Source organism: Glycine soja, chromosome 9 (genome assembly GCF_004193775.1).
Source record: "Glycine soja cultivar W05 chromosome 9, ASM419377v2, whole genome shotgun sequence".
Taxonomy (NCBI): Eukaryota; Viridiplantae; Streptophyta; class Magnoliopsida; order Fabales; family Fabaceae; genus Glycine; species Glycine soja.
In genome coordinates, this window is record NC_041010.1 from 753,384 (window position 1) to 768,142 (window position 14,759).

General features: G+C 36.5%; 4 protein-coding genes across 5 annotated transcripts; 2 read left to right on the plus strand and 2 right to left on the minus strand.

Annotated features, from left to right (window-relative positions):
* Nucleotides 1-1,339: 1,339 nt before the first annotated feature.
* LOC114367000 (fumarylacetoacetase-like) lies at nt 1,340-6,370 on the plus strand. Its single transcript, XM_028324057.1, has 14 exons — nt 1,340-1,684; nt 2,208-2,286; nt 2,674-2,732; nt 2,824-2,948; nt 3,026-3,100; nt 3,469-3,544; nt 3,742-3,841; nt 3,934-3,993; nt 4,188-4,258; nt 4,373-4,435; nt 4,771-4,835; nt 5,180-5,276; nt 5,399-5,524; nt 6,087-6,370. The coding sequence occupies exons 1-14, from the start codon at nt 1,478-1,480 to the stop codon at nt 6,147-6,149; spliced, it is 1,266 nt and encodes a 421-aa protein (XP_028179858.1). The 5' UTR covers nt 1,340-1,477; the 3' UTR covers nt 6,150-6,370.
* A 237-nt stretch (nt 6,371-6,607) lies between these two features.
* On the plus strand, nt 6,608-8,758 carry LOC114367003 (BAG family molecular chaperone regulator 5, mitochondrial). Of its 2 annotated transcripts, XM_028324060.1 has the most exons (2): nt 6,608-7,442; nt 8,279-8,758. In XM_028324060.1, the coding sequence occupies exons 1-2, from the start codon at nt 6,913-6,915 to the stop codon at nt 8,316-8,318; spliced, it is 570 nt and encodes a 189-aa protein (XP_028179861.1). In that variant the 5' UTR covers nt 6,608-6,912; the 3' UTR covers nt 8,319-8,758. The 2 variants fall into 2 exon arrangements, with proteins under 2 accessions (XP_028179861.1, XP_028179862.1); XM_028324061.1 differs by lacking the exon at nt 8,279-8,758 and having other exon boundaries at nt 6,608-7,707.
* A 518-nt stretch (nt 8,759-9,276) lies between these two features.
* LOC114367001 (acyl-CoA--sterol O-acyltransferase 1-like) lies at nt 9,277-10,729 on the minus strand. The gene has a single exon (XM_028324058.1). It carries the CDS (start codon nt 10,464-10,466, stop codon nt 9,381-9,383), a length of 1,086 nt encoding a protein of 361 aa, XP_028179859.1. The 5' UTR covers nt 10,467-10,729; the 3' UTR covers nt 9,277-9,380.
* Nucleotides 10,730-11,622: 893 nt separating this feature from the next.
* LOC114367002 (rho GDP-dissociation inhibitor 1-like) lies at nt 11,623-14,104 on the minus strand. Its single transcript, XM_028324059.1, has 5 exons — nt 13,470-14,104; nt 13,325-13,391; nt 12,635-12,853; nt 12,410-12,534; nt 11,623-11,918 (listed from the first exon to the last, which is right to left on the minus strand). Exons 1-5 carry the CDS (start codon nt 13,731-13,733, stop codon nt 11,847-11,849), a joined length of 747 nt encoding a protein of 248 aa, XP_028179860.1. The 5' UTR covers nt 13,734-14,104; the 3' UTR covers nt 11,623-11,846.
* Nucleotides 14,105-14,759: the final 655 nt, after the last annotated feature.

Genomic DNA, 14,759 nt, shown 5'->3' on the forward strand with positions numbered 1-14,759 from the left:
AATGCTATTAATATTTGGCATGTATTCATTTTTAAGTGTTACATCGTCATTTTAGTTAGTATCTTTGACTCTAAGAATAAAAACAGTTTTTTGAATTGAGAGACTGATGTATTTTTTTGGTCAAAGGGATAAAAAAATATATAACAAAAATATATTCCTATTGTGTAAAGTACACAATGGAAAAAGATGTTTTCATTTTGTATATTTTTGTATTCCTTTTACTTAAAGAAAACATGTTTCTTCCTATAAAAAAAGGATATTTTGGAAATAATTTATTTAAAAGCACGTGGGGGTGTAAATAGCAAAAGCGAAGGGAGATAACAACTCCCATGAAAAATATCTCTGTCTGCAAGGTAGCTGTATTTACTCTTTTTTTGTTTTTATTTTATTTTATTTTTCTCCTAATAGTTTCAGCAATTTTTCTTTGTTTTTTTTTACAGAAGTTTTAGCGCAAAATTGCTGCTTGCAACAATCATTACAAAATAGCAAAAGTGGAGGTAAAAACAGCAACTCTTATGAGAAAATAACTACAAAAGTAACAAAAGCATTACAAATAAGCATCACAATTGCCTTAAAAAAAAAACATCACAACTAAAGTGATTTGATATAGAGACGTGAGAATCATTATCCTGAAGAAATAAGAAGGCCCAATAAACAAGCCTAACACACTTGAGGTATTATCTGTTTAACCCTTACACACATCATCTCCTATAAATATTTATTTAAGTGTCGAAATCCTTGTAAATACACAACTAGAATTTGGCTTATGTAGACTTTCGAATATTCCACCCCAGATATTTGAACTAGTAGTATTGAACAATAATAAAAAATCTAGTTATCCACAAAATATAATAAGAAATGCTAAAATTGCTATTCACATGGGTATTAGTTTAGGGACAAACATATTTTTAGGACATGAGATTCTGGTGAGCTCCTGTAAGGTGCGCGGATACTTCGAGTGGGAGGTAGTTGTGGCTATCCAGTATCTAACCCCTTCATTCATTCCTTCTCAACAACCATCCCATAATTCCTAATTATGATCGAACAAAATAAATACTTTAAAACTAAATAAAAGAAGAAACTCTTTAAAACAATTATTCAACTCAATCTAATTTTTAAAGAAAGAAATTACTAAATATTCCTTTATAAATAATTTTTTTACATACATGAGAATAGAATAAAAGATGAATTCTACAGCTAAATAGATTATCTCTTTATTATAATGATTTAATTAGTTTTTAAAAATATAAATATATACAAATTTTTAGTTAGTTTTTTTTTTATAAAAAAATACTATAATGTTTATTTTAAGACGGAAGTAGGTATTCCCGTAATTTAAAAACACACTCTTGTAACTTGCTGATGCGCACCACTCTCTCTTTGTTCTTTCTCGGTTCAGTGTCTCTCTTTGACGGTGGTGCTGTCAGCATTGACCTCAGCTTGAGCAGTAAAACATCATCAGCACTACTACGGTACCATGGCTGTGCTGCAATCTTTCGTTTCGGTCCACCCAGATTCTCACTTCCCCATACAGAACCTCCCTTACGGAGTCTTCAAGCCCCAATCCGCTTCGCCTCCTCGTCCCGGCGTCGCCATCGGCGACTTCGTCCTCGACCTCTCCGAAATATCTTCCGCTGGTCTCTTCGACGGTCCTCTCCTCAAAAACTCCGATGCTTTTCTCCAGGTAACTTCCTCAACTTGACAACTTCAATCTGCGTTTCACTTGTTCTACCAACTAAGGCTACGTTTGGATACAACTACAAGTTGGAAAAAGTACATATGCCAATTCTATTGAATAAGGATGAAATTATTGCTCTGGGAGTAAGAGTACTTTTGAGCTCTCAACTCAAATCCAAACATGCATTAACCAATCTGGGTAACATCAAAGTTTTTTTTTCTCGAATAAACGAAGAACGAAGAGGGTACCTTAATTTTAGCCTAAGATGTCTTAATTTATGGACTTGTCATAATCTTTTCGTTTCCTGAAAAACTTGAAGGAAGGGAAGAATGTAGAGTACCTTAATATTAGGATGAACACTTTTACTCTCTCTCTCTCTCTCTCTTGCAGTCATGCATCTTTTTGTGTAACATGTAACATTTTATTTTTGTTTTTAATTAATATAAGGTTTTACGATATTGGGTCGTGGTGGGTATGGGAAATGGGGAAACTCTGGTGGTCTAACTGTATTATCTCTGTACTTTTACAGCCTAATCTAAATAAGTTTGTATCACTTGGAAGACCAGCCTGGAAGGAAGCTCGTGCTACTCTTCAAAAGCTTTTATCAGGTACATCTAACCTTACTTTGTTTCATGTTTAATTGTTCAAGGGCATGTTTGATTCACCTCTCGCTTTTTTGTTTTAAAAACTGTTTTTTTTTAAAATGATTCTACAACACTCAATTAATTTTTCATCCAAATTCTATTAAGTTTTGAAAATTGTTTCCAGAACAAGTGTTTTAAAAACTAAGAAAAACAGAAATGAGAGATATTTTCTCATTATCTGGACAAACAAATTTTAGAAAATAGAAAACTATTTTAGAAAACAGTATACAAACAAGGCCTATTTGTTCACTTTTTTACATTGCACTGCTTATGAGGGTGTACGTGCATGTTAAAGTTTGTGTGAGCTGCAATGGCTGGTTTTTATGTCAGTTGGGTTGTTTTTCAATGCAGCAACTGAGCCAACCTTGAGGGACAATGCGGTTTTGAGGCAGAAAGCACTTGTGCCTATGGTATTCTACATTGACATTACTCGTTTATTATTTTAAAATGTTTGTGTTGTGTTTGTCACTTCTCTAATGATTTTGGTGTTTGGATTTTCAGAGTAGTGTGGAGTTGCTTCTCCCTGTTGCTGTTGGGGACTACACCGATTTCTTTACGTCTCTGCATCACACTAAAAACTGTGGGATCATATTTCGTGGGCCGCAGACTCCTGTTCTAGATAACTGGTGTGTTGATTTAAAAGGCTTTACAAATAAACTTGAGCAATTTTTTCTGTAACTAAAAGGTTAAACTTGTATTGCAGGTATCGCCTGCCTGTTGCCTACCATGGACGGGCATCTTCTGTTGTTATTTCCGGAACAGATATTGTCCGGCCAAGGTGATTAGTTTTGATGCTAACTGTAAACTTTTCTGGTTGAGTTTGTGCTTGCTTGCTTAAGCAGCTTTTGAATCTTCTGTTTTTTTATAAGTCTTATGGTTATGAACATATAAAGATATGTTGCATCAAAGTTTGGCTGCTTAACATAGGATGCTTTGCAAATTGTAATGCATGCCTATGGCTCTAGCATATGGAGTGAACTGTGGAAGGGATATGGCTTCCAGTGTCAATCTTCATGTGTTGTATATTTCATGAAAATAGAAACATTCTTATCACAGCGCCAGGCTCTGGCTCCTTTTATAGACATTATGCATTTAATTGCTCTGCATTCTATCTCACTATGACATGCCACTTTTTGTGCTTTCCAGAGGTCAAGCTCATCCAGTTGGCAGCTCTACCCCCTACTTTGGCCCTTCATTAAAGCTAGACTTTGAGTTGGAAATGGTTAGCTTGTTGTTTATGCATATCTTCTCTGGCCATTTTACTCACTAAAATGCATATGTAAGGTTTTATTTAAAAATATAAAACTTGAGGTTAAACATTGTTTCATTTTCTTCTTTGTATATAGTTATCATGGTACTGCATTATTTTTCATTTGTTTCATTTTAGATTAAATTATTAAAATCATAGTTTATTTGCAGGCTACTATTGTTGGACCTGGAAATGAATTGGGAAAACCTGTGGATATTAACAATGCTAAAGATCACATCTTTGGACTTGTTCTGATGAATGACTGGAGTGGTAGTTTCCAATTCAATCTCTCTCTCTCTCTCTCTCTCTTGTTATGTTATGGTGCTCAACAAGTGATGCTTTATTTGAATTGTATTTGGCAGCTCGAGATATTCAGGCATGGGAATATATTCCTCTTGGTCCATTTCTTGGCAAGAGTTTTGGTAAGATGTTTCAAATAATTACTTAATATCTTTTAAGTCCTATGGAAAAAAGCTGGGCATTTGGACTTGTGCAGTATATCCAACGTGGATGATTGCATGTACCATTTGCTCTAGATATAAACTATCACTTTACAGTTGTTATTTACTTATTTTAGAGTTAACCATCCTTTAGGGTGCTAACTAAAATTATACAGGCACAACAATATCACCTTGGATTGTGACCTTGGAAGCATTAGAACCTTTTGCCAGTGAAGCCCCAAAACAGGTAACTGGTTTCTTTCTTTCAAGATTGGCATTGTAGGAACTTTATAATTTGGTTGTTCATGTCTGCAGTTCAAAATAACCATGGCATGTTATTTAATCTATCCATAAAATGCAGGATCCTTCTCCACTTCCATACTTGACTGAGAAAGAACCCAAAATCTATGATATTTCCCTAGAGGTATTTTAGAGCACCTTTATATGCATGTACTTAGTATTACTTCCTCTTGTATCTCAGATTAATGGTATTTCTTGATGGTTCTTCTGTACTACTATATTTGAAGTAGGTATTTATTTTGGTCTTTATGGTTAGAACTTTGGGAGAACCACACCACAAAAGCTAGCAAAAAAGCTAGCAGTTGTAGTTGGAGTGCCCAAAACCTTATAAACCCCACACTAGAATTCCATACTTTAAGTGTGGGACTCAAGTCCTATACCTTGCAATTGGATCCTAACAAAATACAGTTTAAGTTTTTGGATTGTTATGTTAATCATAAAATTGCTTTTTGCTGCAAGGCTCACATAAAACCTGCTGGGCATGAAGATTCGGGTGTGGTGTCACGGACTAATCTAAAGCACTTGTAAGGAATTTCTCTTCAACTAATATTGATAGCTCAGTTTATTTAATTAGTTCTCTCTCTCTCTCTCTCTCTCTCTCTCAGTTTATTTAATATTAGCTTGGAAGGCAATTGTGATGGCATTGTTTATTTAAAAGAAGTGAATGGCATGGAAGTTGTTAGTATTATTTTGTGCCTAGTTTGACTTGTGCTTGGTTATATATTCTCCCTGGTACACTGAACAAGTGGGAGCTCTCACATCTTTCCATTCTATCTGATAATTGCTTGCCCTTGCCTATGAGAAAAAGTTATACTTTGAAACAGTTATACATAATACAAAAAATCCCACTTATTCTACCTCTCTGTAGATATTGGACATTGACCCAACAACTTGCTCACCATACAATCAACGGTTGCAACCTTAGGCCAGGCGATCTCCTTGGAACTGGGACAGTTAGTGGTCCTGTAAGATTCCATATTTTGCGCAGTCTAACTTTTTGATTCCTGTTTGTTCGTTCTCTTTGAGGGAATTCTCCCTTTTCAACTGATCAACTAATTTCAGTTAAAATATGTGCTTTTCACTGTAGGAGCCAGAGTCCCGTGCATGCTTGCTAGAATTAACATGGAATGGACAAAACACAGTGTCAGTGAATGAGTTAAATCGGAAATTTCTTGAAGATGGAGACGAAGTCATCTTAACTGGATATTGCAAGGTAACAATCAATTAAGATCTTCAATGCCTCTTTTGCAAAAGTGTTGTAATTTTTTCAACTTTTCATGAGAAATTTCTTAGTTGTATCTAATTTTTAACTGTTCAAATTAAATGAATTTCAAACCTAGGACTATGTTAGTTTTGTTAGTTGTTAATATTAGCTAGTGAGAAAGTCAGTGAGTTAGTTGTTGATATCTGTTAGCTTGGTTTTTAAGAATGTTATTTAGAAATGAAGTTCTTGAACAGTTGTATTTTTATCAGTTTTATAATTGAAGAGTCTGTGGGTGAGTATTGGAAAATTGATTTTGGTTAAGATTGAGCTTGGAATGAAATGATATTCTTGGAAACTTTTATAAAACTATTACCTCTAAATTAGACTGCTGAAATTGTTTTCAAATGATGTGCTATACTTGTTTTGTTTATAGCTGAGGCATGGTAGTCACTTTTTTTTCTTGATCATCACATTGAAACTTTTATATTCATGAAACAGTTCTTGATCTTTCTTATTTATTAGTTGTAAAACTGGAAGTATTATGATAAGATCTAAATGCCTTACTTTGCAGGGAAATGGTTACTCTGTTGGGTTTGGTACTTGCTCAGGCAAGATTGTACCCGCAGCTCCATGAGGCTAGTATCATTCCATAGTCTTTTCCAGTTGTGGTGGGAGGAGTTGTATCAAGAGCCTGCTTGTTTAATTTACTCGGCGCATAATATGACTTTAATAAAGCTGGTTTTTTATGAGTATTATACTTTTTCTTTTTTTATGCTGTAGTGTGGATCCAACATTGGAATAAACCAATACTTATAAAAAAAATATTATCAAATTCTACAAAATTATCCTGCTGCACGTGGTATAGTCGTATATACAAGGCGATCTTCGTGCCATATCAGTTGTACGCTGTAGGAGTGACAATGGACTAGTCATCTGGATTTGCTATTTGCTAATGTCCAATCGAGACACAAGTTTACTGAATATACGCCGCGTGACATGTTTACGGGATTTGGGTGTTCTTTGAATGGAATTGAAGTCTACTTCAATAACTCGAATAATAAAAATTCACGTTAAAAGTTTCAGTTAACACAAAAATGAGGTACATTATTTGTCCTATTCAAATCTTTTTTAACAGGATAATTACTAAATAGAAATAAAGTCCCGCTAAGTTATCAGTATCTCAAAATCTCATGTTGGTATTCATCGACGAAAAGTTATCACAGGATTTGAATTTAAACCTGAAAGAAAGAGTAGTGGGAGCAAAGGAAGGTTGGAGAAAAGCAAGTGGGGTCCCGCGTCAACCAAAAAAGGTTACCTATCATCTATCTCATCTCCAACATCACACAACTGTCACTGTGTCTGTGTGCAATGTGTGACTATCAAAACACCCTTTTCCCATGAAACCCTCTTCCAAACAAGCCTTTTCATCTTCCACCTACCACAATGACCACACTCCACAACAACAACCAACCAATTCCCCATCCAGCGCCGCCGTTTTCATCCAATCCGCCTACCGCGCCCACCGCATCCGCGCCCTCTACAGGAAAATCGCCGCCGTCGACGCCGAAGCCGATCGGCTGCAGCGCCTGATCCAGCGGCAGGACACGGTGGACGCCGTGCGCGCCAACCACCTCGAGAAGCTGCGAATGAACGAGGCGCTCATGGCACTGCTGCTGAGGCTGGATTCCGTGCCCGGAATCGATCCAACGCTCAGGGACGCCCGGAGGAAAGTCAGCCGTAGGATCGTGGGCCTCCAGGAAATACTGGACTCTATTTCGGAAGCCCAAATCGATGAGTCCACTTGGTGGCCCATGAAGAATTGGGACGAAGTCTTGGCCGACATGGAAGAAAGCATTTGTCGGGAGAGCGGCGGCGATGAAATGGAACGGTTTTGCGCTCAGAATCTCGGCTTTCGCTGCCTACAAAGGTTTCTTCGTGAACCCTGATTCACCACTCCCCCTTTTATGTATGTATGATTCTACGTACACATACACGCCTTTCTTATGTGTTTTTCTAATTGTACAATATAATCTCTATAGTTGCTTACCTTCAAAACTTTCTGCTTTAGCTATTGACTATAGTAAGTACAAGGCAGTGAAATAAACATGGTCTAAAGGAATTAAGATAATGTCAAGAGACAAGAAAGTTGGTTCGTTTATTTGATAAGAATCTCGTGGATGGGTATTTTGTAAGTATTTATGTATGAGTGGTAAAGTTTATTCCGATCCTAAAGAATTGGGACTTAATTTACCTTAACTTATTTTGAAGACAAAAGGAACAAAGATAATTAAAGCAGTTTAATTTCAACTGAATAGAATGAACTGATTTTACGAGTTCCGATTCCACTATCATTTGAGAACTTCGTAGATGGATAATAATAAGTAAATATCATGTAAGCTTTCTTTCAGCACTGAAGTCTCTCTTTGGTCTCAATAGGCTCCCATAAGGCAGAGACCCCAGACTCAATTTTTCTAAATTTATTTTGAATAAAAAAAGAAAAAAACTAATATAATTAAAGTAGTTGAATTTAAACTTACTAAAATGAACTGATGATGGCAAATTCATAACAAGTGCAATATGCATGGGTTATTGGACTAGCTTATATATAGTTACAACATAGTGGTTGAGCCAAAACGAGTAATTAAGATAATGATGGATAGTGTGATAATTTGGTGGGGGAGGTGGTAGTTGACGCAGCTGCACTTGCACTTGGACATACACCAATTTGGTGGACAGGCGTTTTTCATTTGGTTTACAATGCAGTCTTTGCAGCCCCTTCCATCTGTGGGTGGACAACTCATGATAGGTGAAGCCACCATCATCATTATCAGCAACAGGGCCTGTGCTTGGAATTGCAATGATACTACTATGCGCTTCTTAGTCTCCATGTGCATCAGAATGCTTTGCTTTTGCCTGCAAAGGTGCTGTGCTCTTCACAAGTTGTAGAAAAGAGTAGTGTATGCTGACAGATATGTGGTAGCAACTAGCAATGCATGGCACTTCCACTATATAAAATTTTGGCAAACATTCGTGGGAAACCCAGAATTCTAAGATCCACATAAGGACATCGGTAGTGTGTAAGCATTAAATTTCTTGGCAGGCCTTGCAATTAAACACAACGTACATTTACTCTTGTATGACTCTGGCAGCTCATGGCTCTCTCGGTTTGCACAACCATCTATCCCATCGCAATTTTTTAAGCAAATAAGGGTAAGGAATGGAGAATAAATATTTTTGTGTTGATTTTTTTTTTGTTATTTTATTGTGAAAAATATTTTATAATTATCTTTTTATAAATTGGTTACTTTATTAATATTTGTGAATATTTATATGTCATGTAAAAATTTAATATAACAGGATGCAATATTCCTGCTAGATAGTATTTTTCTTTTTTTTGGATTTGGTACTCGTGTTGCTGAAATGATAATGTCATGATATGAGACAATGACATGAAAGTAAAATTGATCAAGCCTATGCAATAATGATGAGCCTTGTTTACGTAATGCGAGCAATTTTGACGTGATTTGTAGTGGTTCGGTTAAACCCATAATTAAATGGATTGTATTGTATAAGTTTGTATTTGTCTTTTCATTAGTGAAAAATGACGAAAGTTTAAGGTGTAAAACATGGTTGGTAATGGTGGCTTACGTAATTATGCGTGAATCTAGCTAGGACCGCTGCCTGTGGTTTAGAGGGATTTTTCTCAATTTATGCAGTGAAGGCTATTTGGCATGAAACAGGAGGATCAAAATATCCCAATCTTGAGAATGAAAGAGAATTTGGAATTGAAATATATGAGTCTTAGGTGTCAATTACAAATTTGAAACAAATGAAAAAGAAAGGAATGAAACCAAAGCAACAATGTTCATTTATGTGATCCTTGGAGTGAATAAAGACCGTAAACATCCATGAGAAACTGGGTCAAAGCGGTCAACTCTCTGGTTGCCTTCTCATAAACGCGACACCGCGCTAGCGCGGGCAGAAAGAAGGCCATCGCTGTGTAGAGCACAAACAGCAACGTTAGCATCCACGACAGCACCCTGGGCACCTGCCACTGTTTTTTCCCTCTGAGACTCTTCTTGATTCCAACCTCCATGGCCACACACACCCCGTGAATGAGAAAGAAACACGTGGCGTCCCACGAGGGCTCCCATACCTCCCACGTGCGCTTTTCCCGCTTGATGTAGTAAAACACGAGCTCGTGCATCATCCCGGACACGGCAAAGGAAGCGAGAATTGCAGGAAGTGGGGCCCACTTTCTCCCAAGGACTCGTGCAGAGAGATTCTTCACGGGATCGTACACGGTGGGGTGAAGAACACGGTTGACCATGATGTTCCACCTTCTCCCCCAGAAATCTTGTAACGAAGTGCATAGGTATGGCTCCTTGAACTGTGGTTCCAGCTGAACCCCGATGAGTTTTCTCGTTGCTGCGGAGACCGTGGCGAAAATGAACTCTAACCCTATGTACATGTGGAGGCCGTACAAGAAAAATACAAACTTTGGGTGAAAATACTCTTTTTTCCCGTAGAGAGGAATTAAAGCAGCCAATATAATAACCATTGAGGTTGAAGCATAACTGAAGGGAGATTTGTGTTTCTTTTGGGGGATTTGGTGTTTTGGGTCATGTTCGAATTTGATGGGGAGGCATGCGATGGGGACGAAGTGAGGCAAAGAGAGGGGAGGGTTGGAGGATAAGGGACCCTTTCCAAAGGCAAAGAGGATGAGTTTGAAGGTTGAAAGCCAACCAAGGAAGAAAGCAGATGGGCCTCCGAGGTGAACGGAGATGAGCCTTAGAGGGAGGAGAAGGAGGATCCCTATGGCTGGGAATAGGGCTATGAGTCTTGATGTGCCTTCTGGGATTAGCTTCCCAATTCTGTGGCAGTAACACATTGTTGCTGAAGCTACGCTCCATACCATGATGAAATTCTTTATCTCCCCCTCCATCTCCATTCTTCCTCCACCACAATTTTTACCGTATCAGTACTGTTAGTGTACCCTTGTGGGTTGGAAGTTGGAATAAGAGTGCAAATTCCAATGCCAGTATATAGATATTTTATTGGCAAACTCAAGGACAAAAGGCCCACCATCTTTCTTATTTATTTTCCCATAAGGTCAAGGAGGTGGTGCATATGCAAAAGTAAGTAAGCATGTGTTTGCTTGTAATTTGTAAATCTGGCAGTAGGTTGGCTCAGTTGGGTTAGCTCCAACAAAATAAAATAATTAAAATGAAATGTTAAATACGAGGGAAAATTTGATCTCGTGCATCACGTGGAAGACGAATATTCTTGTAAGATTTTCTTCAACATCTCTCCGTCTTTTTAACTCTATGGAAAAGTTACACCTTCATTTTGTTGCACTAGAAGAAGGTTTTGGTCCAGACAGTTTCGAAAGTGCCGAATGAAAGTCCATTTTCACTGAATACACCCCTTTTTCTATGTGTTGCCCTAAGAATTTGGTCCTAGTCAGGGAAAGATCGAAGTGGAATGGCAAGAATTTTTTCGACTTGCTGATTTGGAAACATAGTTCTAATCATCTCTTCCTTCCAAGATATGGTTTGTGGATCTATCAACTCAAACACCATCAAGTTTCCATCATCACTTATTTTGATTTTAGAACTCTAGCCATAAGAGTTGTGTGTTAACACTTAACAACCTCCATCATTACTTTGCTAACAGAGCCTTGATGAAAGCAATCACCATTCTAAACCCAATGCCTCCTTTTCGTTTTTTTTACTTTAGCCAATTTTTTCCCAACTGAACCAATGGATCTTTCTTTCCTCCACATTCCCACTACAAAAGAATTTTGCTGTAAGGGACTCAATTTGGTTGTAGAGGATTTTGATCCCCTCATCACCTGTTTGAAGAATCCAATCAATAATTTCTTTCCCAAACAAAGCAAAAAAATATCTTTTAATGAGAAATGTTTAAAAAATTAAGTTAATTTGAAAAGGGTGCAACTATTTCCTCATATAAGATCATAAAATTATATTTTTTTTAAAATTGTTCATGTGTGTGGCTGTGCTCAGCCAAAGTTAACAATTCCCACCAAATTTTTGAAACACCATATTTATTACTTACATTCCCCTGAGAAGAAACAAGGAGCATAGTTGTGCACCAACAGGCAAAACTCAATTTTATTGATAAAACTATCTATCAACTGAATACCAATTTCATCTCCCAAATCCTCTCATTGTTCAAATTACCGGCTTCAGACAGGATTAGAAATAATTAAATAATGAAAAAGAAGCAGGTAAACACTGAAGGAGATTTCAGCACAAAATAACAATGATTTAAGATTGAACATGTCACTTAAGGACAAGTCCGTTGACTCCTACTGCCATTCCTTTCGGATATCAAAAGTGTAGTTAATCTCTAAGTAGCACTTGTTGTCATCATCAACAAACTGAAAAAAGAGAAATAAAATCAGAAGTCAATTAGGTTACATTAATCCATATGCAAAGACTTTCATTACAACAGAAGTTTCTACAAGAATTAAATGAGTGTCTCATAAATTTAAACTTTAAATGAGTGGTTGAAGGTATGCACATGAAGTCTGGCATCAAATTTATTAGAACATTTATTGGTGGGCTGATAGATCCAAACTAAGCATCAATTCAGCTTCACTAGGTGTCCAAAATAGTGTGATAATAGTATCAATAAGGAAGCAGTAAGGTCTAGTTTATAATTAACTCATTTTTTTAACCATATACAGTAACGCAGTAACTCTCTAGTGAAAGAAAGTAGTTGATTCATTGATAAAGTTGCTTGAAAAATGCAATGGGATAGTAAATGCACAGAAGTTACCAGTTTCTTTTTTCTTTTTTTTACCTTTGTCTTAGGTCAGTGTGAAACAGTATGCAGTGAGAAATAATCTCTTCATGATATTAACATTACCTTACTTCTTGCTGAATATTGTCCTCTAGCAAACATCCCAGATGGTGTGGTCTCTTCAGGCATCTCATGTGTGTAAGGCTCTGCTTGGGGGCTGAAGGTTCCGATCATTTCTTTACTGCTGTCAACTGTAATGTAACAAACAAAGCTTAATAATGTGATAAACTCATGGACAAAATATCTGTTTCACAAAATTTGACCGAGTCATATATATTATATAGCACTTACCTTTGACACCAGTTTTCCACACAGTGTTGGTGTATTTGAGACCTGAAACTATGTTATTCTCAACCTGGAAAGTGAACATTAGCCTATAACGACTACCCTCTTTCAAAGTAAACCATAAGCCCTTGGGATTTCCTCCCTCTGGTATTGCAAGAACAATGTCAGGTCTATCAGCAGACTTAATTGCAAGGCTAAGGATCTTCACATTTGGCTCCAGAGTTTCTGAATTATTCACAATATACATAATAAATTAGGTGATGAAAAGTTACATAGGGAAAGAATTTCATGAGAGCAAGTTACAAGACGGAACAATGGAAAAATGTAATGATTTGAATATTCTCAGTTCAAATTTTACCACTTACATGTATAAACCATTAAAAGAACCTAACAGTAGTAGGATTTTAACAAATTTACAATTACCAAATAATGATAAAGTGTTAAAATGGTAACAGTATCAATGTTAAACAACTGAAGAAGAAATGAGATGTTCAAGTTTCCAAAAGACGGTACAGATTTGTTTTTGTATTTCTTTTCTCAAATCGATGACCAATATAGTTAATTCAAGTTTGGCAGAATGATATTTCTTCTTTCTTACGACTATGATTCAAAAGGTTCGAATAATTTCATTATATAATAAGATAACATGAACAGACAGAAATTGAATAAATGGAAGCCAATTCTACACGCAATTACCTCCAACAGAATTTATGTCAACACTTCCAAGAAGCTGCTCCTTCCACCTCCTCAAGCTCTCATCATCCTAAACACACACACACACTAATGAGAGAGTGGTTGAAAAATTCATATATGTTTCCGAAGAGAAAACAAAGAAAAGAACCTTATCCTTCTCGAGTTGTTCCTTTAAAGTGCACTGAGGACCTAATTCAATCTTCCTCTCCTCCTCATCATCTTCATCCTCGGTAGCAGCAATGGAACTCTCACTCCTGTATCTGCTGAAGGTCCCTCCTCCTTCATGTCCACTTTCATGATCCGTACCAGCTTTTGCCGCGTGCACCCGATGAGAGGCATCATCATCCCCTGCACCATCATTGTCTTTCACTTTCTCATCAAAACCCATGTCTTTCGCAATGCCCAGAGACATCAACAACCCATCAACGCAGAGAAAAAGACAAACACACACACCCACTTGGTAGAATCTTCCACACAACGAGAATGGCAAAAGAAAAAGGCTAACTTGGGCTCGGAAAACAAAAAAGAGAGTCTAGGAGGAAAGAAAGAAGTCGGTCAAAGAATCCCACAAAGGCAAAAACTACATGGAATAGAAAAATGAGAGGTAACTCTCGCAGCAAGAAAAGACGCCAAGAACGCAAAGAAGAGAGAGGGGGGGTGTTTGTTTTTTTTTTTTTATTTGGGAAAATAACAGAGAAGGAAACGGTCATGTGGTGATCCGAAAGAGAGGAACTTTCAACGAGAAAATATGATATGAGAGAGTGAGAGGGGTGGGAAGATCGTAAATGTCACTCTCTTATAGCACTTGCCTCCACGAAGTCCATGATTCGAGGAAACCTTCTCTTCATCTTTAACGTGTACAAAAATATACTATTGGATAATAATAATCTAGAGACTACAATTTGCAGGGCCAAGGGAATAAAAAATAGAATTGAATAAAAATTACGATGCACAAAACTTGTTTACATACAATAACAGGTGGTACTAAATTTGTTTATCTTAAACAAGATCTCAGTTTCCATTTTTGTAAATAAAAAAAAATTAAATTAAAATGAGAGACTCTATAATAAATGACTAACTAAATTTCTGATAAAAAAAATAATTATCAACAAAACTAATAATTATAACATAATAATAAAAAAATTACATGAAAAATGTCAAAATAGTGAAGAATTTAGAATTGTCAAAATGGGTTAGTCAATGAAGTTGAGCTAAACTTGTTATACATGGTAAGGGTAAGGCTAAACTAGTTTGATAAATTATAAGGTTTGGAAATTTTAACCCCATGTTAGACTTGGACCATTGTAGTTTGACTCCATGAAGACTCTGTGTAGACTTATCCTAAGAAAATTAGAAGAAAAAAACCCCAAAATTTTGTTTTTATTATGCTTGATTTCTCATTTTAGAAACATAAATTAAAATTATACTTTTTTTATTG

Coding starts and splice junctions, on each gene's coding strand:
- LOC114367000 (XM_028324057.1), top strand. CDS start 1,478: ATGGCTGTGCTGCAATCTTTCGTTTCGGTCCACCCAGATTCTCACTTC. Junction 4,259..4,372: donor CCAGTGAAGCCCCAAAACAG/GTAACTGGTTTC, acceptor CATAAAATGCAG/GATCCTTCTCCACTTCCATA. Junction 5,525..6,086: donor TCTTAACTGGATATTGCAAG/GTAACAATCAAT, acceptor CTTACTTTGCAG/GGAAATGGTTACTCTGTTGG.
- LOC114367002 (XM_028324059.1), bottom strand. CDS start 13,733: ATGTCTCTGGGCATTGCGAAAGACATGGGTTTTGATGAGAAAGTGAAA. Junction 12,535..12,634: donor GTGGAAAACTGGTGTCAAAG/GTAAGTGCTATA, acceptor GTTACATTACAG/TTGACAGCAGTAAAGAAATG. Junction 11,919..12,409: donor AATATTCAGCAAGAAGTAAG/GTAATGTTAATA, acceptor CTCTTTTTTCAG/TTTGTTGATGATGACAACAA.
- LOC114367003 (XM_028324060.1), top strand. CDS start 6,913: ATGAAACCCTCTTCCAAACAAGCCTTTTCATCTTCCACCTACCACAAT. Junction 7,443..8,278: donor GGCTTTCGCTGCCTACAAAG/GTTTCTTCGTGA, acceptor TTTACAATGCAG/TCTTTGCAGCCCCTTCCATC.
- LOC114367001 (XM_028324058.1), bottom strand. CDS start 10,466: ATGGAGATGGAGGGGGAGATAAAGAATTTCATCATGGTATGGAGCGTA.